General features: G+C 34.5%; 1 protein-coding gene and 1 non-coding gene across 2 annotated transcripts; one reads left to right on the forward strand and one right to left on the reverse strand.

Moving 5' to 3' along the window:
- Positions 1-15,424: 15,424 nt before the first annotated feature.
- On the reverse strand, positions 15,425-15,528 carry LOC126019482 (small nucleolar RNA U13). The gene has a single exon (XR_007499169.1). It is a non-coding gene; the product is annotated as a small nucleolar RNA U13 (small nucleolar RNA).
- Positions 15,529-17,008: 1,480 nt separating this feature from the next.
- On the forward strand, positions 17,009-17,935 carry LOC126017797 (olfactory receptor 4A15-like). Its single transcript, XM_049779850.1, has one exon. The coding sequence runs from the start codon at positions 17,009-17,011 to the stop codon at positions 17,933-17,935; it is 927 nt and encodes a 308-aa protein (XP_049635807.1).
- Positions 17,936-25,074: the final 7,139 nt, after the last annotated feature.

The following is a 25,074-nucleotide window of genomic DNA, read 5'->3' on the forward strand; positions in this document are numbered from 1 at the left end:
GCCTTGTGTGCTGTTAAGAAATATTATAATGTGCTACAATCTGGGGACTTGAGGGACAAAGTAATTGTACATGAATTCTGTTTTATTTATCTTAACGCTCTTTGGCTGAAAGTTCAAAGTTAAGATATCAGCAAGAGGACTTCTTCTGAGAATTATGTTATGGCTGATTGTCCTTCCACTGTAACTTTACCTTGTCCTCTTTCTTTGCATCTTTTGTTCTCATAATTCAAAATAAAAAAATTAAAAAAAAAAGAAGAATGGGCATTTTCCATTCACCCCTGAACCAGGGAAGCCATCTATGAAACAAACAAGGTTGTCTATAACATCACCTGGAAGAAATCCTCTACCAGGGAAGACCCTAATGCTGCTCTGACATCGACCTACTCAAGAGACTTCCCTTAACACTGAGAAGACTTAACAACAACAACGGCCTGCTTGCAGGGCAGGGCTCTCTTCATTGCCCTTTAATTGTGAGGTGAAACTAAAGGACGCCCCACATCATCCTGACTTAGAGGTAGGATATGCAGATTCCAGGATCTTTAATACAGAAACCTGACACCAACAACAGCTGTGTTAAAAATAAAAGTGTGTTGGCACTACAGACAATGACTTATATTGGACAACCTAGTATGCCTGGAGCCTAGAGTTGGTCTTATGCCAGAAAACTTCAGGGGTAGGGTCTCCTTGTATTTAGGGCAAGGCTTTTCCTTTCCAGGTTCCCCATATTTTGGTGGGCCTATGTAAACAATAATTGCCACTCTAACACCGTTTTTACTGTGCTCCATTGACTCTAATTCTTAAAAAAAAACCACTTAAACTTTTGAGGTTAACTTAAACTAATATGCATGTGCATGTAACTGTAAAAAAATACTATGCTTTCAATGTTTAAGGAGTTACATAAATTTTATGGCTTTAGATTACTTTGTGTACTGCTAAGAAATGTTATAATGTACTACAATCTGGGAACTTGAGGGACAAAGTAATTGTGCATGGGTTCTGTTTTATTTTTCTGAATGTTCTTTGGCTGAAAGTTCAAAATTAATGTGCCAGCAAGGGGATTTCTTCTGAGAATTCTGCTTATGGGTGATTGTCCTCCCATTGTAACTTTACCTTGCTCTCTTTCTTTGCATCTTTGTTCTCATAATTAAAAATTAAAAATATATACATGAATGTACATTATATATGTAATTACTTATATATATAGAATATCCATTTATTCTAATCCATTTGGTTTTATAATATTTATTTTGTGTAGTGCATAAGCTTCTTTTCTTTCTATTTTTTGGGGGGATAGTTGTGGAGTGGAAAGTGTTTGAAATACATCTGGCAGTGCTCAGGAAATTCTTTTGATAGTGATCATGGTACTAGATACCATGATGGAGATTGAACTGGAGTAGTTGGCCACATGTAATGTAAGAACTTTAACTCATGTACTATCTCTCTGACTCTTTTTATTTTAGAACCTTTTTAATTTTATTTAGTACCATTTGTTAATTTTCCCTCCTTTCCCTATGGCAGTAATTTCTTGAAGGTGTCTCTGGAATAAAAATTTTTGCAAATGAGCTGGAGCCATAGTATAGTAGTTATCTTAAAAATGGCCAGCCTGGGTTTGGATCCCTACCCCTAGCAAAGCATCCTATATGTGGTCCTTGGATTCCCATTAGAAATGATCCCTGAATTCAGAGGCAGAAGTAAGTTTTGAGCACTAATGAATGTGGCTCCTAACCCCCACAATTATTTGTAAACAATCCAAGTGCCTCCAAAAAAGACATGGTAAAACTAATCTGTTATAAGAAAAGATGAAATCATGCAATTTGTGGCTACTTGAATACAACTAGAAGGTAGAGGCATATTGTGCTGAGTGATATCATTATATCTTTCTCTTATGTGGGACATAAGGAAATATAATAAGAGAATAACAAATGAACCGTGGTAAGAAACCAAAGATTCAGTCTATAGTGAAGAGATGCTAACAAGATATATTTAAAGTAACACATGAAAAGAACTGCCAACCAACAGTCCTCTTCCCTGCAAGATTATGCTGACAATCTGGTAGGGATATTATATTGGAACACGGTGTGCCTGAAAGTATATATTAACATTATTATAAATAATGGTTCATAAATAAAAGTTGAAACAATAGAGAGGTGTTCAATGAGGCTGACATATTTAATAATTAAGTAATAATATAATAACGAACACCATGACATCCATAACCAAATTAAGATGAAAAATTTGATTAGTATTTAATATTTAAAATTTCAGTTTAATCTCAATTTAATATTTATCACATTTCTGTGTAATATTTTAAAACTATGAAGTGAGCAAATTCATATACAATGAATAGTGCCTAATAAATATGAAATGATAAATTATTACCACTAGGATTTAATCATTACTTATAATAATAATGCCTACTTTTACACAGAACTTCATAAAAGATCAAGTTTTAATTTTTTTTTTATTTTGGGACACACCCTGTGACACTCTGGAGTTACTCCTGGCTCTGCACTCAGAAATCGCTCCTAGCTTAGAAGACCACATGGGATGCCAGAGGATAGAACCGTGGTCAGTCCTAGGTCAACTGTGTGCAAGGCAAATGCCCTAGCACTTTGCCACTGCTCAGGCCCCAAATTTTATATATATATTTTGGTTTTTGGGTCACACTCAGCAGCTCTCTGGGGTTACTCCTGGCTCTATGCTCAGAAATCACTCCTGGCAGGCTCTGGGGATCATATGGGATGCCGAGATTCGAACCACCGTCCTTCTGCATGCAAGGCAAAAGCCCTACCTCCATGCCATCTCTCCTGCCCCAATTTTAAATATTTTTAAGAAAAAATAGAATTGACTTTTGTTAGTACTTAAAATTAATTACATAAAGAATTCTTTATAAAAATTTCTACAGAATATAATAGATAAAACACATATTTTGGAATTAACTTTTGACTTATGAAATGAAACTCTAGAAGCAATAGAATTCGGAAAGATATATGTAAAGTACTACATGAAAAGAATTTCCAACCAACAATACTCTACCCTGCAAGATTATCATTCAGATTTGAAGGAGTAAAAATTATATTCTCAGACAAACAGAAACAGATAAATAGAAACATTGAACATTTGTGACATCCAAACTAGATCTACAAGGAATAATAAAAAGATAAATATTGAATGGCCAAACTTTCCAAAATTTCAAGAAACTCCTTCAAATCAAGAATTTCTTTTCTTTCTTTTTTTTTGCTTTTTGGTTTTTGGGCCACACCCGATGACGCGCAGGGGTTACTCCTGGCTATGCACTCTGAAATGGATCCTGGCTTTAGGGAACCTAAAAGGACGCAGTGGATCAAACCTGAGCATCATGTAGTTGGTCGAAGAATCAATGGAGCGAGAGAACATGGGTTTTATCAGCAAGTTTATATAACCAAGTGCAGGTACTAATTATAAAGGGAATATTTATAAACTAAATATTAATAGAATTGAAAAATTGACAGTGAAAAATTGTAGTGGGAGACTTTCAACATCCCACTTTGGCCATCAGGAAGAAGATTGGCAAGGAAATAAAAACCTGAGTGATAAATTGGAAAAACTTGGATTAATAAACATGTATGAAAGCCTTCAACCAAATAATGAATAAAATTTTTTTCTGCAGTTCATGAAGAGCATTCTCCAGGATGGGCCTTATGCTGGGGCACAATTTGAATATTCATAAAATCAAGAAAATAGAAATCCTATCATGACATCTCAGATCACAATCTCATGACATGTGCATTAATCTTAAAATTAAGTTAGTAAAATCTCTAATGTTTATAAATAAAACAAAGCTTTTAAATAGCCATCGAGTCAAAGAAGAAATTGAATTGTGTATCTAGATGAACAATTAAGGCATAAAAATGAGAATTTATAAGACAGTAAAAATAGAACAAAAGGGAAATTTTATAGCAATATGAGTTTACATCAAAAATAGGAAAATAATTCAAGAAAATAGGCTAGATTATAGTTTTGAGACTTTACTGAAAGGAATAACAAATGAATTTTGTTAATATAATATAAGTAAAGGTAAAATATATAAATCAGAGCAAAAATTATAATTCATAAAGTTGATGAAACTGGGAGTGATCTCTAGAACACTCCCAGAAGTGATCCCTGAGAGCAGTCAGGAAGAAGCCCTGAGGTAGGTTTGGCCCCCAAACAACAACAAAAAATCCTCTTTGTTTCCCTCCTCATACTGCTATTGATATATATTCAAAATTTTGTTCAGATTTAATCTGCTTTATATATGGCAATTTCATAAAATTATTATGTTGCTCTATTTTTGTTATTCATTTCTAGTTAAATTCTTCTATTAAAAGTTCTATGCTCTATGCACTTTTATATCTATTAAACATATTGGATGTTGTGATGATTCCTTTGATGACTGTTCCAGAAATACTTTGAGAGGAATGACATTGACTCCTTGTGTGATTTCTCTCCCAACACAATACATCAGACACTGTTAACCTGCCTATCTCAGAATATGTGGTGAGCGATGAAAGGAAGATCTCTTCTTTAACTGTCCTCTGTCAAGTCTTACAAAAATAAACTTCTATAATTTTCTCTAAGTCATTTCAGGTACCATATGTCATAATTGAAAGTGTTTTTCTTTTTCAAACTTGTGATTTACACATGTGAGAGTTTTTATATATTTTTATCTTTGTCCACTGGAATTGTTTTTGGTGATTGAAAGTCAAGTTTTTGTGTTGTTTCCCCAAAGGACACGTAAGTCCTGCACTTCATGATGATTATACTGGTGGCATCTCTGGAGATGCTTAGTGAATGTAAAGTTATGATTAGGTCCCAGTGAATTTAATTAGAGAACAATGGCTCCTGGAAATGAGCCAAATGAATTACTCTACAAGGTCTGCTGTATGTCAATTGTAGACAAAATGTTTATAACCCTTGCTCTTACCCCCGAGACTGATTCATGTACCAGCATTAACATGGCAGAGCTTAGTCAAGAATTAGAATGATTCATCCAAAACATAAACAAAGTATATTAAATATTTTTATTTTTCAAGAAAATTAAACTTTAATTATGCCCTATGGATGCATACATTACAGATGTTTGCAAAACAAAAGTTAAAAGCCATTTTTCTTTCACTTTTATTATAAGAATACAACCGCCAGATATTTATCAACACTCAAGCAAATTCACATTTTTATTTAAACCTTAATATTTTTACTTTGTTTTTCATTGAGAAAAGTTCTGATAACAAAAATTTTGGAGTATTTATATTTACATTACTGACTTTAAAAAGTGGGTTACTATGTTCAGGTTATAACACACTCTAATAACATATAGAAGTTATTTGTATTTTTTTCATTTTTTTATGACTGAAAATTTACAGTTTTCCCTGTGATTTCACAAATTTCAGCCTTGTTCTTAAAAGAGGATTTTTACAAATAATTTTTAAAACTATATTGATATATATTTATATGTATATCAAGAAACTACTAAGCCTGTCTTCCTAAACAAATAAAATAATCTGCCAATATTATCATCAATTCCAGAAATTATTTTTATAAATTCCATTTAAAATCTAAGTTTTATACCTCTAGATGGTTTGATGTGTGTGTGTGTGTGTGTGTGTGTGTGTGTGTGTGTGTTGGGGGTTTGTCCTGCATTTCTTCCTCTTCATCAATTCTTCTTTCTCCTCTTCCTCCTTCCTGTGCTTTAGCAATATCCTATTACTAACATACTCTTAGTAGTTAAATATACAAAATCTTGGGAGAGACATGAACACTGTTTCAAAAGAAGCAAATCTAAAATTAACAACTAAAATACAATATTTGAAATTAAAACTTCTCTAAACAGCAGAATATAGATTGAAAGGAAACAGTAAATATGAGAGTGTTCTATTATTATCTCTCCTTCACTTTCACATTTTACATTGTATCATGATTATTTACATTGATTATTTACATGATTATTTACATTATATCATGATGCTTTCAAGAAAAAATTATTCAGTTGTCAGCTAATGCATAATTTTACTTAATAGATATTTTCTCCTAAAGAATCAAATTTTAAGCTGTTATTAGAATTAAAATTTGTATTATCAAAGTCTAAGTATTTATGTTTTCTGATGATAAATGTTTATCCTTATTTTGTAAAGTGTAACAACTTCTCAAGCAATCATATTTTGTACATTTGGATACTTCATATGGAAAAATTATTTATTTAATATTTTATTTTCCCATATAGACAAGTCACATCTTCTAATTTTACTTGATAACACAATACCAAAATTTTAACTATCTCATGTGGTATGTTTCAATCTTGATTTTCATTTAAAAGTATTCTCTTATTTCTTTTCTTTTTGGGGGGTTTGGGCCATACATGGAAGTGCTCAGGAGTTACTCCTGGCTCTGCACTCAGAAATCACTCCTGCAGGCTCAGGGGGCCATATGCGATGCTGGGGATCAAACCTGTGTCAGCTGTGTGCAAGGTAAATGCCCTACCTGCTGTTCTGTTGCTCGCCCCCAATTTACATTTATATTTTATTCTTAGTTCAATGAGTTTATATGAAAAATTAGTGTCTTTTGCAAACATGAATATGGAATAATTCTAAGTCATAGACATGACATCCAATCACCCTTATAACTATATCTGATGATACACCAGTATGGATTATGGCTATATACTTAAATATCTTCTGATCCCATATAGGTCTATATTCCCATCTTTAGGTGTATAGTCAATGGTGTTCAGGCCTAATACAAAAAAATATGTGTCTATATGTGACATGCACATAAAATGGGTAGTACGTGGTAACAACTATTCAAATTCCTATTATTTATTTGAATATTAAATATTATATAGAGATGTATGTATTCTTTCATGTATATCCAATCTAATCATACAGAGATTCATATTTACCCACAGGACTATGTGCTGTTGCTATATCCTGGTCTGTTCCTGACAATATATGATTTTATGAACTTGATTAAACAATTATTCTCTCTCTCTCATCTCTCTCGGTGTTTTTGAACCACATTCAATGGTGTTCAGGGTTACTCTTGGCTCAGCACTCTGGAGTTACTGCTGACAGTAATCAGGGGACCTGGGATGCTGAGGATCAACATACTAAACAGGCCCTACCAATTCCTCTCTATTATAAGACATCATCACTTAAGGTTACTTTAGCATTTGACTGATTAGCTTTTATGAAGTGTCAAAGATAATTTCATTCATATAAATAGTTCCTTGGAATGAAAGGCTGATGCAACTGCCTCCAGAATTCAACTTAGCAATTGATGCTATTGAATTTTGTTTTTATGGGTTATTTATACCATTTTTCAAAATGACTATATCAACTTACATTCTTATCAACAATGTTTCAGAGTTGTGCTCCACTTCTTCACCAAAAAATGTTCTTTTCAATATTTTTTAGATGAACCCTGCTGAACAAAACAGGAATAAGTACTTTGGCTTACATTTAATTGAAAAAACTTACACATCCAAGGGAAACTACTATTTAGGCAAAAAAGTAAAACAACCAACCCATAATAAATGGGCAAAAAAGCCTTAAAAGCATTTCTTTGTGGAACTTCTCAGCCATATTATTTTTTCTCAATATTGTTTAGTATTAAGGAAGCAAATAATTGACCTGAAATTTTGTCTTAATTTCAACGAAGTCACAATAGCTCAGCCATGGACACATGTTCACAGGAAGAAGAAAATGTGACATTCAATATTACCTTTTATAAAATTGGATTTGGATACTGAAGAAAGATTACAGGAGCTAAGGCACTCGCCTTGCATGTGGTTAACTCTAGTTTGATAGTTTGAGTCCCTAACTCTAAAAAGGATCCTGCTAGGAGTTCTTCTGAGAATATCCTTCATGAATATCACTTGAGTACCACCAGATGTGCCCCAAACCCAAAACCAAGTATTTAGAATACATTGGAGAGTCTCTCAGAGCATTATGCTCTATTAAACTAAGCTGGAAGATATATTAATAACTTAAATTTTAATTTTTAATTTCAAATTTTTTAAGCTATTAAAATTTTAAAAACTCCTAGAAGCAGATGGTTGAAATTTTGCTTGTAGAAGTTTGAGTTTAGAGAAAAAAGGAAGTTGGTAAAAAAATGCAACTCTTGAATCACAAGCTGAGAAAGCTAATCAGATCAAATGTAAAATCAGTCCAATGTACCTTATTTCCAAACCCAGGTTGAACTAGTCTCAATCAGGGTCGCACAAGAAAAAATTCAGACCAGACTGAGGGTGAAACACATGAAGTCTGGCAGTCTTCTACTTGGTATTTTCATCATTCTGCCTGCCAGAATTGTTTTCTATTGAGTACAGGGACCACCCTACATGGGGAAGCTATCCTGAGCTTGTTCAGCTCAGGTTTACAAGTAAGACAATCTGTGTTTTGGGTGAAACCAAGTTCTAAACTAACAGATACAAAGAAATCAGGGATACACTCTGTTTTAGGTAAAAATAAGGTGTAATCCAACAATCAAATACCTAGCATGGTGAAAATATCCTACAATATTATATTCTGCATGTTAAAGTTACAAAGAGTAGATATTATGTTTTGTCTTAACACTGGTTATAGATGAGATGACGGTTATGCTAACTAACCTCACCATGGTAAAAATTCTGCATTGTAATTGTATATTACATCTACAAGTTTTAAAAATTAAACCTACAGTGCTATATATCAATTGTATATATTTCACATATACCAATATGGTGGGAAAACTAAAATAATACATTAAAATTATTTTTTATGAAATGTGTCCTATATAGAAATTTCTGGCATGGAAGGGGAATTGTAGCATAACCAAAAGAAATAACTCTTTTCAAAGGGAAAGCCCTAGTACTTCTTTCACCATAATTCTCTAAAATTCATGTAGTTTTCCTATATATTCTTAATTGGTATTTATTTCTTTGTGTAAGCATGTATCCACAAATGTGTTGGGGACTAACTTTTAAATGCCCAAATTGTGTGAAATAGTATGATGTGGTGAATATGAAGACATCCAAGAAATAAATAAATTTATCAAGAGAACTGATAGTCCAAGGCAGAAAGGGCTAAGGGCTCTTAATTTTTAAGCTTTCGGAAAACCAGTACCTGCAAGAAATGGTCCTCCCTTTTGTTTGCCACCTCTCCAGGAGGAAGATACTCCACAGACACTGTCATTAGCTTCCTCTTCCTCATTTCCTCAATTTTTGAGATGTAAAGACCCACTTAGCCTTGATTAACATTAGAATCATATCTGCCTGTTAAAGTCTGTCCTTTATCCCATGTTGATTGTCCCTGAACAACAAATACTGTATGTAGAGGACTGTCCAGGATTCAGTTTAAGAGGCTGTGAGACTCTGGAAACAACCAAGATGCCCTTCAACAGACGAATGGCTAAAGAAACTGTGGTACATATACACAATGGAATATTATGCAGCTGTCAGGAGAGATGAAGTCATGAAATTTTCCTATACATGGATGTACATGGAATCTATTATGCTGAGTGAAATAAGTCAGAGAGAGAGAGAAAAACGCAGAATGGTCTCACTCATCTATGGGTTTTAAGAAAAATGAAAGACACCCTTGTAATAATAATTTTCAGAGAAAAAAGCTGGAAGTTCCAGCTCACCTCAGGAAGCTCACCACAAAGAGTGATGAGTTTAGTTAGAGAAATAACTACATTTTGAACTGTCCTAATATTGAGAATGTATGAGGGAAATGTAGAGCCTGTTTAGGGTACAGGCGTGGGTTGGGTGGGGAGGAGGGAGATTTGGGACTTGGGTGATGGGAATGTTGCACTGGTGATGGGTGGCGTTCCTTTTATGACTGAAACCCAAACACAATCATGTATGTAATCAAGGTGTTTAAATAAAAAAAAATTAAAAAAAAAAAAAAGAACAGAACTATATAAAAAAAAAAAAAAAGAGGCTGTGAGACCCTGACTCTTGCTTTCCTTATGTCTGTATGTTTTTTTTAATCCTCATGGTGCTTCTGCTTCTTGTTTGTTCACCTGGGGCTAGACTCACCACACTCAATAGTGCCAGGGTTGACTTTGGCTCTGTGATCCGGGCTGACCCTGATGTACTCTGGGGAATAAATGTGGTTCTGAGGGTCACCTCTGGCAGGACTCTGGAGACAATTTTGGTGGTATTCTGGGGATTGAACCTGTTATTGCTACATGTAAGGCAAGAGTTCTATCCTCTGCACTATTGCTTTAGTCCCTAATTTTTTTCTAAATACTACAGAAATAATACAATGTCATATACCTGCTGAATAGAGAAGCTAATAGTTTCTTTATTCTATCTGTAGTTATTAGCTGAAACTACTCTCTCATTTCAGTGTCATCTTTTCTGTTTTTTCACATTGGAAAGTGATACTATTGCCAGATTTTTTTTATTATATGCCAGTCACTTTTGCATTAGCCTGTAAGAACTATTCCTTCTGTCTCTTAAAATCTCACAAACCCCTCAAAGTCCTTGCAGTTGCTATCAGAATTTTGGTATCATAGCAAATGACCCAGACTTTAATTTTTTGTTTAAGAAGCACAATACTCTCAGGTTCCATAATTTTACTCTTGTTACTCCTTACTCTATGATGTATGAGCCCATATTTTATGACTTTAAATGACAAACTTTATTTTATCTCAAATGTTGAGTGCCAGGTATTCTGGCAGAGATTAGTTGGGTATTTATCTGTCATAGGTGTCACAGATTGGAGAAACCCTGTCATCCAACTGATAATTGGGTGATCTGTGCAACTCAGGATCACTTAATTCTCTTTTAGTAAGACTTAGATCTAATAACTGAATGGATCTTGACTTCTATTTCTATCTATGTAAATGTAGAACTTTAAGGAATATAGTTTTTCAAAATGATATTTATGAAGTCTAGTGGTAAAGTGATAGCACCAGGACTTACTCCAAAACTACTATTCTGTCACTTTTATAAGCAAATTTTGGTTGGAACAATTGTATGACCTACCTATGGCACTGAGGCAAGCAAGATACTATGTAAAGCATTATAAAGATTTAATGCTGACGTGGGGCTAAAATGAAGGATTAAACGAATGGATAGAAAATTATGGTTATTACAGCTGATATAGATTTGGTCTTTCTAAACATTTCACTCCAGCTTACAACTACACAACGATGATTACTTTTGATTTCAGTAACTGAAGGATCAATTGCAATAATATTCTTATTCCCAAAGCTCAATGTCTAAGTCCAGACCTTTGAGCATAGAATAAAATGTAGACGACACTCACAGGGTCCTAAAATGGTGGGGTTGGCGGTTAGTGATGGCTGCAGCAGTAATCTCTTAAGATGCCTGCTGATGAATTTAATAGTCTTCAGCCTTTTCTGTTTTACTAAGAAAAGGTCTACTTAAGGGGAATACTGGGTCAAAATAGTTTTTTTCCCCTTTGAATAGCAGTCAGTAGCACCAGAGCAGTGGCGCAGCAGTAGGGTGTTTGCCTTGCACATGGCTGAGCCAGGACGAACCTTGGTTCGATCTCCTGGTGTCTCCCATATGGTCCTCCAAACCAGGAGTAATTTCTGAGCCAGAAGTAACCCCTGAGAGTCACCAGGCATGACCACTCAAAAATAAAATGCAGTCAGTAAACAAAATAAGTTTGGGAATTTCTGAACTTGTGTAATGAAAGGATCTTATTTGCTAAAAATATCACTGGATAAGAGAATCTGAAACTTTTTTTAATTTACTTTGCTGTAAATATTATTTGCCTAAAGATCTTTTCTAATACAAAGTTCACACATTATAACTCACTTCACATATTTCTAATTTAAGGCTTTATAAAATATTTGGTTATCTAATACTCTTTTGGGGGCACACTCTTGTCTCATTACATCATTTGAATTTCTTTAAATATTCTTTTAAGTAGCCCACAATGATCATATTTTTTAAATTCTTATTGTGACCAATGTGAATTACAGGTCTTTCACAGTTATATTGAAGGTACATAGTGACAGTGAATCAGGGGCATTCTCACCACCATTGTTGTTCTCCCTCCACCCCTGTCCTCCCCTAATTGTCCATACCTCCCCTAATTGCCCCCTGGACTAGTAGTGTAAAGGGTCCCTTTTGTATATAACTTGTGGAAAATTGTGTATCTTGATTCTCTTGTCTTTGACTTTGTGTTTGGTATTTAGGTCTGATCATTTTTTATTTCCACCCAATGTTTATGTGTCTTAAACCCAAATGTTTATTTGCTCCTGGTACCATACACTTCATTTTCCCCCTCAATTTATGAGGCAGAACAAGATGATTCAAGTTCTGTGGTTTTGTTGGGGGAAAAAGTTGTGAGGAGACAATCTAGGAGCTAAATTCAATTATTTCTTAAGGACTCAGACCCATCCTATGAGGGTCAGGCTTCCAACAATAGCTTATGAATAGATCTCTATTGTCTGTCTATAAGTGGGCATAAATTTCTATACAGTGGATTCCCCTACCCCTATGTCTGCCAAACCTATATTGTATTGGTGTAACAATTCATGCCTATATTGTATATAACCCCTCTTATATATTATCCCTCCTTCCCCCTTTCAGAAGTCCTACCATCTCGTCCCCACACTCCTGATCCATTATTCCTCCCTATTTAATTCTCTTTACCCTCAGTTCCTAACTTATTGGGTACTGAGACCGATCATCTGCCCCAATAAACCACCACCTAGCTTCCAAAGCTTAAGGACACCATCTCAGAACCACATCTCATGCCCTGACAAGAAGCTGCAACCACCACTCCTGCTGACTCTTTCTATGTGGCCTTCTCACACACCCCCCCAAATGTAGACTGTTGCATGCTACCAGATTCAGCTCCAGAAGACCCCCAGCTCAAGGACACTACCTGATCCCTTACTGCGGCAAACCATTTCACAAACCCAAAAAGACCATTGGGTGAGACGAAAATGTACCCTGGACCCCATGCCCCTCAAGAATATCTCAGAAGACTTAATGAGGACATCTATATTTTCTTTTGATGTTTAATACCTCAATAGTTATACCTGTTAGTGTGTTTATTTCCAAATGATATCTTTTTTTGCTTAAATTTAATATGAATGTGTCTGGATATATAAAATACTGCATCATATATGAGAGATTGTATATATAAACAAAATAATTTCTTTCTAAATAAAGTGAATTTTTGAAAGTGCTAACTTTTGCTCAGGCTAATATCTCTTATTGCTATTTAAACCTCTAGAGGTTTGATAATATTTCTTTCACTGGATATAGAAGTTTGTGGACATTCCCAATTATTTGACCTAAGTTGGGAAGAGATAGTGTCATGCTTTTAATTAGGTAGGAAGCAGCCTTGGGGACAAGCCATTGGAATGACTGAAAGGCTAAAGAGATCACAATCACCTATAAAGTCATTGATTCTTCAAGAGCCTTAAATTCATTCCATTGGCTTATAGGGAGACTTTAAAGGCATAAATGCTATTCTAAATCATCAAAGTAAAGTATTTTGGGGTAGTCTCACTAAATATGTCTGAGAAGAATTGCATTAAATAAGTCATTTTAGTATTAAAATAATTTGATTTTGATCGTAATAAACATGACTAAGTTAATATCCACAGATTAGATAAGCTTTACATGCTCATGTAAAACTTTGATTCTGAGGAAATTTTCAGCAGGTGAGCATATTTGTCTATCTCTGCATAGTATATATTTATAATGTCTTTAAGTGTTTTTATAAACTAGAAACCTAAATAAGCTACTTCTCTCTTACTTGAAAAAGAGTAAGATAGGATTTATCTGGAAATATGGGGCTGTATATAAATATATATATAAATATATTTATATATAAGTATATATATATAAATATAAATATTTGGCTGCTATTTCTGGACTCACTGATCAGTTGCATATTATTTTGTGTTCCATAGACACATAAAGGTACATGTCTCAAAAGATATCTTCAGCAAAAGAAGCACTAACTTTTGAGAGACAAGGAAAAAAAACTTTGGAGGTGAGGTCTTGAAATAGTTTACAGGATACTCACTGAAAATTAATGAATATGGTTAACTATTGCTAGTCTTTAGTATTAGAATGTGGTAGATGCTTGCTGTCCAATTTCCAAATAACAGAGAAATAGAAAGTATTATAAACCAGTGAATTAAAAATCTTGGTTAATGCCCTATATTTTCAGGTTTAATATTAATATTATTTTGTCAATCTCAGATATTAAATGAGAGAATGTTAGGTTATATATGATGTCAAGAATGCCAAGATGTCAAGAATGATCAAATTTAAAATAACTTTTTGTCATCTTTTTTTGGAGTTTGGCATGCAACAAACTTTAAATTATGTTTGAATGTATTCAATTTCAGCCCAAGCTCAGAAATAACTTATCTGCTATTACTTTATATAAATAAAAATACTGTGAAGGGCATTTTTATAATTGTAAGATTTTTATTGAGTTTTTTAAAACCATGCTCTTAAGAAATGATATAAAACTATTGCTAAATAAAAAAGCATTTATTTTATGTTTTGTTTTGAACGTCTACAAATAGCATATGTTTTTATTATACTGAATCTGTAAGGTTGAATTTATTTGCAAACTTAATTTTTACCTGTAACTATTTTAAATTACTAAAATGGATGACCAATTTATTCAGTATTGTAATTATTGAGAGTTAATCCTGCAGAAAGTTTGACTTGGAAAAGTACTGGATATAGTCTGCTGTATTTTATTAATTATGTATGCTTCTATCATTTTGAGTTTTTATTAGTTTGATACTTCAGAATCAAATAATAGCAGGTCACAGTTGGCTTCTAAAGATGCTCAATTTCTTTCTGGACACATCCTTAAAGGAATTAGTTTGCATACGTTGAGGATTAGTACTTTGATAATTTCCTGAATTGTGAATTTACCAAACTTTGATCCTGTAGCAATACTTTGATTCTTTGCTCTAATGTATTTATGTGCTTACCAAAGAAACAATATATTTGAAAATTACACTTTAGAATGTGCTCTGTATTTGTCTGGTATTTTTTTTTCAAGAAGCTTTCTGAGGAACTCAGAAAACTCGAATGACTGGGTTTGAGCATTTTCACACAATAAACTATCTTTCTGAAGAATTTTAGAGTACTTATTATAATATTAATGTTGTTTTAAATATTAATATATTATATAATTTCTTATTCCTTATGTGATCTACATTTTCTTTCATTTTTGATTATTTTATATTATTTAGCTGTTTTTTATGATACAGTCCATCATAAGTAAATACTATATACATACTAAATTCCAAAGCATATAATTTTATCTTTTCCTCTTTTTCTCAGATTATGTCTATACTTGAAAAACTGACAAAGATCCAGAACATTTATTCTGCTATTCCTAGTGAGACATTCAAAATGAACATTGATACATTAGCTATTTTAAACATTTTTTTTTAATGTCAGAAGTGTCATGTGCAGATGTTGTAACACATATGAAGGGAGGCACATATCACACAGGTGTGTGAAAACCCAATCATCATGCTTATGAACCGGAAAAGGATCATTTTAAGCATTTTTAAAGCAAGTGTTAAGCTATGCTCTGGTACATTATTTAATGTTCAATTGGCTACTATATTGTATAAAAGGATGAATAACAGGACAGGCATAGTGAGCTAGATGAATTTCCTGAGATCAGTTAATACATATTGCAGCCTGCATTCCAACAGGAATAATAGAGCTCTAGAGATGATTCCACTTCACTGAGTTGTAGATCTTCAAAGATTCACAATGAATGGGAAATCTGTCTTCATTATTTGGTCTCTTGACTGATGAAATTCTATTTCCTGAGTGTAGTACATTTTAAATAATTGTTATGTTTCATATAAAATATAAAGAACAAATGAATGTCAGTAGAATAAGGTGAAAGAATATGAGTAGGTGTGGGACTTGAAAAATTCTGATATAATAACAGAAGATATAATGATAAATATAGAGGTTTTATGATAAACATAAAAACAATTCCACACTTTTTATACTTTATCTGAACTTTATCCCGCCCCTGTGAGGCAATATTTTGGAATTTGGGGGCCATTGCTTTAGTTTTCATGTACCTTGCTATCTAAGAAGATTATGAATAATACTATGACCTATTGTTCTCTACCTTTAGTTTCAGTATCTGTTTTTCTTTCCCTACTGTCTGGCTAAAATTAAAAGTTTATTTGAAAAAGAAAACCAGTCACTAACCTAATAGTTTGCATTATTCTGGTATGAATTCAGATTATTTCAGAATGGTTTGATGAAAATCTAGCTGACATATCTATGTTTAGAGTTGTAAGAAAGACAAAGATAACTGGAAAAAATTAAACTTTCAAAACTCTGACAATAATAATCAAAGTAGTTTATTCAGGAAACAATTGATATATATAAATGCCTAGTTATGTACAAGAATTTCATATGCAATTTCTTAAAACATTCTTTGAGGCAAGAAAGGCAAGATATATGTAATAGTAGAATATCATATTCTTATATAAATTATTCTAGAAAATAAAGTATTTTAATCTTACATTGTACACATTATAAATGTAGCCAACACAAATATAATCATCTCAAAGAATTCTATGTCATCACAGATTTATTGTCATCACAGAATCAAGTTTTGGAGAAAAGGCATTTTTCCCTTGCTTATCCTTGCTGCCTTTTATGCCAGTACATTTTATAAGGCTACAATGAATGAATGTATTGGTTCTTTGATAAACTTTCTCTATAGGAGCTGCTGTAAGGTATATAAAGCTATGACCACCTATATATGTAATCCTCATAAATTTATTTCAAGATAAATAATATTGTTAAAGTCGATGTAATGATTCTGAAAAACTCAATACATATTAAGTATTTTCTAAATGTTTATTGTAAGTATAATTCTGTAGAAGTAAATGATAATAATGTGTTCCATTATTCAATGATGGATAACTCACAGTCCTGTTGATAATATCATTGCAGGTCAATTTCTCTGGAGCTCTTCTCTGTTTTCAATAAGAGTAAATGGGACATAGAAATAATGTAACTGAATTTGTCCTCCTGGGCCTCACTCAGGATCCTGAAGGGCAAAAAGCATTATTTGTCATGTTCTTATTCATCTATATTGTGACAATGGTGGGTAATCTGCTCATTGTTATGACTATTTTTGCCAGCCCTTCCCTGGGCTCCCCCATGTACTTCTTCCTTGCCTATCTGTCGCTCATGGATGCCGTGTATACCACTGCTGTTTCACCCAAAATGATTGCAGACTTGCTTCGTGATAAAAAGACCATTTCCTTCCCAGCATGCATGGGCCAGCTCTTTATAGAACACTTTTTTGGGGGTGCTGAGGTCTTCCTGTTGGTGATGATGGCCTATGATCGATATGTAGCCATCTGCAAACCACTGCACTATCTGACCATCATGAACAGGAGAGTTTGCATTCTTCTCTTAGTGGTGTCTTGGATTGGGGGGTTTCTACACTCCGTGGTACAACTTCTCTTTGTATATGATTTACCCTTCTGTGGCCCTAATGTCATCGACCACTTCATCTGTGATATGTACCCATTACTGGAACTTGCCTGCACTGACACCTACTATGTTGGACTGATTGTGGTCGCTGATGGTGGTGCCATCTGCATGGTCATTTTGACTCTTCTTCTAATATCTTATGGTGTCATCCTAAATTCCCTGAAAAGTCACAGCCAGGAAGGCAGGCGCAAAGCCCTGTCTACTTGTGGTTCCCACATTACAGTGGTAGTACTCTTCTTTGTTCCATGTATTTTCATGTATGTTAGACCTGTTTCCACCTTTCCCATTGATAAATCCATAACTGTGGTATTTACTGTGATTACTCCCATGTTGAATCCTCTAATATATACCTTGAGAAATTCAGAGATGAAAAATGCAATGGGAAAACTATGGTGTAAAAAAAGTATTAGTAAAATATGAATGTGCTATTTATACAGGATATGATTGTCACTTATTTTAAACCAAGAAACAAGCAATGAATTTTGGGAACTATGGAATTAGACATACAAATGTTTCTTTATAGATTTTTATTTATGCAAAGTTAAATGAATCAGTTCATTTTCTTCTTTGAGATTAGAATTAATAAAGAAATTCTAGAGGACATAAAAAGACAGAGCTATTTGTTCCTCTAATGTTAACTTTGTATCTTTATTTTTCTGTTTATATTGAAGTGGATGTTTAGATTATTTTTCTTATCAGCTACAAAAGAAATACGACCTTCTGAACATTTAATCTCATTCTAAAATTTTTTTGGTGCTACTTAGCCACACCTAATGGTGCTCAGGAATTGTTCCTGGCTCTGGGCTCAGGAATCATTCCTGGCAGGCTAGGGTGACTATGTGGGATGCTGGAGATCGAACCTGGGTTGGCTGTGTGCAAGGCAAATGCCCTCCCCAATGTGCTATATAGCTCTAGCCTGTCACCTTAAGAAATTTTTAAAGAAACTTTTTGACTAATACTTCAAAAATATTTCTTGTCTAATGCAGCAATTTAAACATTTTATTTAATTATTCAAATTATTTTCTTTTATATAAGAAATATATATTTATTTATAATATAATTATATATAAAATAGTGTATAATTATATATTTATATATAATTATATAATACATAAATTATATAATATATCTTAATATAGTGTATATATTTTTGTTTTTTTGGCCACTTCTAGCAGTATTCAGAGCTTATTCCTGACTATGGGCTCAGGCATCCCTTCTGCCTGGGTTCAAGGAATATTATATGGAGCTGGGAATCAAACTGAGGTGGTAAGCATCTGCCTGCCATGCTATATATCTCTGGCCCTAAAGTTTTTGAATGCTCATTTGTCAATCAGTCCCACTAAGTTTCTGTAGCTTATAAATTTTGTCTTTAAATTTATTTCTTGTTCTCCTGTCAGTGTCTATGTATTTGTGGGTTCAGATTTTTGTATGCAGGAGGATATCCTATTTACTTAGAGATCTAATCAGTGAGCTATTTCCTAATTCTGCCCCTCTCTAAGTCTTTTTTTTAAATCTCAGACTTTCTTTTGTTTTCTTTTAAATACTGAGTTTGTGATATAATAAAATATAAAACAGGTTTTAGTTTTTTTATTAGAAGATATAAACCCATATCAGCTAAGTGTAAATATTTTCACGATTTTCCTTACTAGGTATTGTACAAAACTTACAAAGAAGTATAACTTTATATAAGAACAGTAAAGAATGTGACCTATGCTTTTTAGAAGTGTATTTCCCACTAAAATAGTTTTAATAATTTTTTATTTTACATGTTCAATAGTATATACAATATATAATAAATATATTGTTATATAAGCCTACTATCTAGAATTTTGTTAGCATCATTGGAACAAACTGTCTTTTCATTCTTGACTGTTTCTTTGCCTCTTCTAGAGATAATTTTAAATACTGAACTTTTTGCTGATTATCACTAAAAATTACCTACATATGTATGTATTATTATAATTTATTTTATCCATTAATTTATCCATTAATCTATAAAATTTAACATATATGATAGATATTTTTCATTTGACTTTTATGTTTTTAATCATTTGCTCTTGATGTTGCATGACTCTTTAGTTCCTCCACTTCTCTATCTGATATGATATATATCATATGTAAATACAGTTAATGATCATTGGGGTTATTTCAGGTTTAGATAGTCCTTGTTGTGCTCTATTTGAATCATATAAATTACTTTGTTAGTAATTTAAATTTAGTAGTTTAAATATAAATTAATTGGCTAGAAATAAGTTATTTACATAATATCCTTCATAGCTTTCTTCTAAAGCTGTATCATCAGTCATACACATTCTTGTAATATGTAATAATTTTATTTTTGTATTTTCTTTTTTATTAAGTTTATTTAAAGAAAGTGCATGACAGAGTTGACAAAATTGATCATAATACATTTGTTTCAAGATGATCAAAAGCAAAGTTATTAAAAAATAGAAAATAGAAAGAAAAACTTAAGAGATGGGAGAGAAAGGAAAGAAAATAAAGTTCAGTAGCAAGTATATTTTTGAAAATTATTGAATCACTAATGAACTCCTTAAAGCACTAGCAGAAAGTTTAGCAAGCTCTTTTATTTTTTTAAACATATGAGTTAAAGAAAAACAGTAAAAACGATGTGAAAGTGGCAATTGTTGTTTGCATAGGTCCAGCAAAATATAAGGGAAATGAAAAGGAAAAGTCTTGGTCTAAGTACAAGACCTTACTCCTGAGTTTTCTGGCATAAGACCAACTCTGGGCTCCATGCATCCTATGATGCCAACCCCTGAGTCATCCACTGTGGTCCTAGTAAAATATTTTCGCACAATTGCTGTTATTGGTGTTAGGTTTCTATAGTTAAAGCTCCTGATTTCTGAGCTTATCCTACATCGAAGTAAGAATGATGTGGAGCATCTTTTAGTTTCACCTCACCATTAGAGGGCAATGCGGAGAGCCCTGCCCTGCAAGCAGGTTGTGGCTGTTGGTAAATTGTCTGGGTGTTAGAGAGCCCTCTTTGAAGTAAGTTGATGCCACAGCAGTGGCAGGGTCTTCCCTGGTTAGCTTCCTGGTGATGTTATAGACAACCGTGTTTGTTTCCGTAGATGATAGCCATGGTTCAGGGTGAAAGGACAATGCCCATTCTTCTGAGGCTTAAGACATTATGACAGTGAACATATGAACATTATAACAAAGGGTGTAAGGCCCCACTGCATACAAAATTTGTGTGTTCCTATCTCTATCAGGTAAGAACTAGTTTGCATGTAATATTTTCCTGCTGCAAGCGGCTTCTGTCTTGCAGCGCCACTGCGATTTCGGTGAATCCACGTCAGGGAGAGTGGGTTGCCTAGGACGGTGTATGGAGAAATATGAAATATGAAATAAATGAAACCACACACATAGAATGTGGGGTCAACACGTTTCTGGCAGGAGTAGGACAAATTTAATGTTTAGGCAAGGGAGTATATAAAGGATAAAGAGTCATCTCATGAAAGGAATGTCCACATTTGTTTCTTTCAAAGTGCAGGAACTATCAATGTACATTGTTTGATTTTTAAAACAAATATACATAGCTTTAGGTGGTTTGTAACCTTAGAATAGAATAGGTTTCAGTTAGGAGCCAGAGGATAAAAGAAAGGCTAATTTTTTACATATCAAAGTAGTTCCTGGCCCTAGGTGTCATTACTGATGTAAATTAAGGGATAGCAGGAACCCTGGTTTTCTTACTAATAACAAATATCCTTAACTTGAGGGAATAGTTTTCTAGCTAGGGGCTAAGACCCACTTCCTATGATCTGGTAATAGAAAGAGAATAAAACTATTGAAAGGGATTATACTTATACAGAATTATACTTAGTAAATAGCCTAATTCTACACTGGCCGAACCTGTTTGTTAGCAGGTATTCAAAGTGATAGGGAAAGTCCCTGAGACAAAATCATCCTGCTGTCATGCTCAAAGACAAGGAGAGAAGACACCGTCTTGAAGAGTTATGTTTTGACTTAGCCTTTGGAAGTAAATAGGCTGACATAAAGAAACCAAGCTTGTCTTATTTGGTGCGGAAATTTCTCTGGGAAAAGGAATTTGACAGAGGCCTATTTCGGCCTGTAATTTTTACAAAGGAGAGATAGCCAAAACTGTAATGCCAAGCATCTCTTCGGAAATTCCTCAACCATCCACACAGGGAAAAAAAGGCGTCCACAGTGAGCCTTTTGAGGAACCCCGTGGGGGTATATTCAGTTCTCCCCACCAGGAAAATCTGAGGATACATCTGGTAGGCTGAGCCCCCCTGAAAATTTAAGTATGTGTGGCATTTTCCCATATGAATGTGCCTATGCAAAAAAAGAACAATGCTACAAGGTATTGGTGCATATGGGTGCTGAGGAAACAAGTCCAACAACCCCCGTACCTTGATTCTAACATGATCTCTAAACAGAGAGACTCTTCTACCAGAATTCCTTATTGAACATATCACAAATAAATAAATAAATAAACAAACAGTGGGGGAAATTGTTGCTATATAAGAGGATATTAAATAACGGTTATAGCTGTTAAGGGAATCCATCTAAGATATTCAAAGGAGATATATAAGTCCCTTTTAAGTCTTTAGAAATAGTCAGGGGGTGTAAAAACTAGGGCACCATTTTGATCTGTGATTTGTCCTTGTGGAGTCTAAAAAATGGCTTCCAGAATTTCCATATCAGGAAATATTTTTGAGTGGGGACTTCTCAGAAACCGAGTCTGGTAGCAAGCAAAGGTCCACAGTGAAAGGGGGTAGAGGAAAGGAGGTCGCTGAGAATGAATCAATAGCAACGGAGTATTGGTTTCTTCTAAGGCTGAGAGTCTATCTTTTCACTTTGGGAGCTGGTTGTAGGCTGGCTTGAGTGGGAATAATGATATGCTTCGTGAGGAGCCAAGAACTGAGGGTAAAAGGGTTAAATGTGGGGTAATAGCAGGTGGGGATAAGGGAGTGAAGGACTAGAAATGAGCCTTTAAGGTAGTGAACCAAGGGGGGAAGGACAGTATACAACATAGGCATTCTGTATTATTGCAAACATACATTAAACAGATATAGATATGGCGGACTGTACACTCATGTGCATACATCATCAGAGACTAAGGATTGACTCATGGGTTACAATCGAAAAGCTAACCCAAATAGAATGGGACAGAATGCTTAAAAAATAAAATGAGAAAAAGACAGTCTAATATAGAGGATTTTTATTTTCTTGGCCAGTCATGCTTGGTGAGGGTAGAGTATACTGAAGAAAAGCTTTATGAATTAGATTGTGTATAGTGCCTTTCTAGAAGAAATCATAGTAGTTGAGTCTATAAAGCTAAGTGAAATGGTAGTGAGCACTTATATGGAGTCAATACCATGAAATAGACATATGTCACAGAGGACATTGGACAGATATTGCTATGGCATACACATATACTCATGCAGTTGTATCAGCATATACTGGGGATAAATTTAGGATTACAGTTGAAATATTGTCCCAGGTACAGTGTGAAAGGATGCTTTTTTGAAAGAAAAAGAGTAAATAAAATATAGCAGCTAGTCTGGTGTACATACATACATACATACATACCAGGTAGTCTGGTGTACCAGTTTTTTTTTTACTTTTCTTTAATTTTTTTGTTTTTAGTTATGAGAACAAAGATGCAAAGAAAGAGGACAAGGTAAAGTTACAGTGGAAGGACAATCACCCATAACATAATTCTCATAAGAAGTCCCCTTGCTGATATCTTAACTTTGAAATTTCAGCCAAAGAACATTAAGATAAATAAAACAGAATCCATGTACAATTACTTTGTCCCTCAAGTCCCCAAATTGTAACACATAATATTTCTTAACAACACACAAGGCAATCTAAGGCCATAAAACTTATGTAACTCCTTAAACATTAGAGGCATATTATTTTTTACATTTCCATGTACATGCATATTAGCTTGTTAACCTCAAATTTTAAGTGTTTTTTTTTTTTAAGGATTAGAGTCAAAGGAGCATAGTAAAAATGGTGTTAGAGTGGCAATTGTTTGCATAGGCCTACCAAAATATGAGGGGCATGGCCTAAATACAGAGAGACCCTATCTGTGAAGTTTCCTGGCATAAGATCAACTCTAGGCTCTGGGCAAGCTAGATTGTCCAATCCAAGACATTGTCTGTAGTGCCAACACACTTTTATTTTTCACACAGTCTCTGTTGTTGGTATCATGTTTCTGTATTAAAGATACTGGTATCTGCATATCCTACATTGAATTCAGGATATGGAGCGTCCTCTCATTTCACCTCACCATTAAAGGGCAATGCAGGAAGCCCTGTCCTGTAAGCAGGTCGTTGTTGTTGTTGTTAAGTCTTCTCAGTGTTAAGGGAAGTCTCTTTTGAGCAGGTCGATGTCTGAGTAGTGGTAGGGTCTTCATGATAGAGGATTGCTTCTAGGTGATATAAGATCAACCTGGATGTTTCATGGATGGCTTCCCTGGTTCAGGGGTGAATGGAAAATGCGCTTTCTTCTGAGGCCTGTGCCAGGTCGTTATGTCAATGTTCGGGTGTAAGGTCCTTTTGCACACAAGATTTGTGTGTTCCAATCTCTATTAGATAGGATCTTATTTGTATGTATGGTATTTTCCCATTTTAATGTGCCTATGCAAAAAAGGAGCAATGCCATGTGGTGTTATTGGCGCATACGGGGGCCATAAGAACAAGTCCAACAATTCCCATGACATGGTTCAATCATAAGCATTAAACTGGAGGCCGGGGCAGAAGAGGGGAAGGCTGGGGGCCTATCAAGGCTCCCAGCGCACCCAAGTTGGGGAGAAAGCCTTCCACATGGGGTCTCCCCAAACCCCATGCTGGCTAGAGCTAGCCTCTAGCTCAAGAGAGGATCGATAGAGAGCCGGAAGCCAGGATCTGCCTGCCCTACAACCTAGAGCAGGGGGAAGGGTGGGGAAAGCTTGGGACCCCATCCAGGAGGGACCCCTGACACACACCTTTTCTAGCCACTTGGGCTGCCACCCCAGAAGGCCTGGAGACCAGGGGCAGAAGAGGGGAAGGCTGGGGGCCTATCAAGGCTCCCAGCGCACCCAAGTTAGGGAGAAGGCCTTCCACATGGGGTCTTCAGCCTCCAGCTCAGGAGAGGGCCAGTTTTTCATTTTCTCGACAAAACATAGTTTACTAACTAACTAACTAACTAACTAACTAACTAACTAACTAACTAACTAACTAACAATTTAGTAACATTTACTGAAGAAAGGGTTCATGGTTTAGATTGTGAATAGAGCATTTAAAAAAAAAGTTATAATTTTCAAGTCTAGAAAGCTAAGTAATATAGTAGTAGGCACTGTATGTGGAGTTTATACCATGAAATCCTGTCCAGTGGGTCGTGAGCATATCATTTCCTTTCCTAAGCATTCTAACATTATGACCCCTATGATATCCTGTTAAACTATCTAATCTTTGGTTTTGAGAATTGAAATTGATAGGAAGGAAAGTTGCCGGCAGTTTCCCCAAGCCATTCCACAATACATTTGTCTTGAAGCCTCTCATACGCTCATGCTGCAAAAGCCTCCA

Source organism: Suncus etruscus, chromosome 9, assembly GCF_024139225.1.
Source record: "Suncus etruscus isolate mSunEtr1 chromosome 9, mSunEtr1.pri.cur, whole genome shotgun sequence".
In the NCBI taxonomy this organism is placed as follows: Eukaryota; Metazoa; Chordata; class Mammalia; order Eulipotyphla; family Soricidae; genus Suncus; species Suncus etruscus.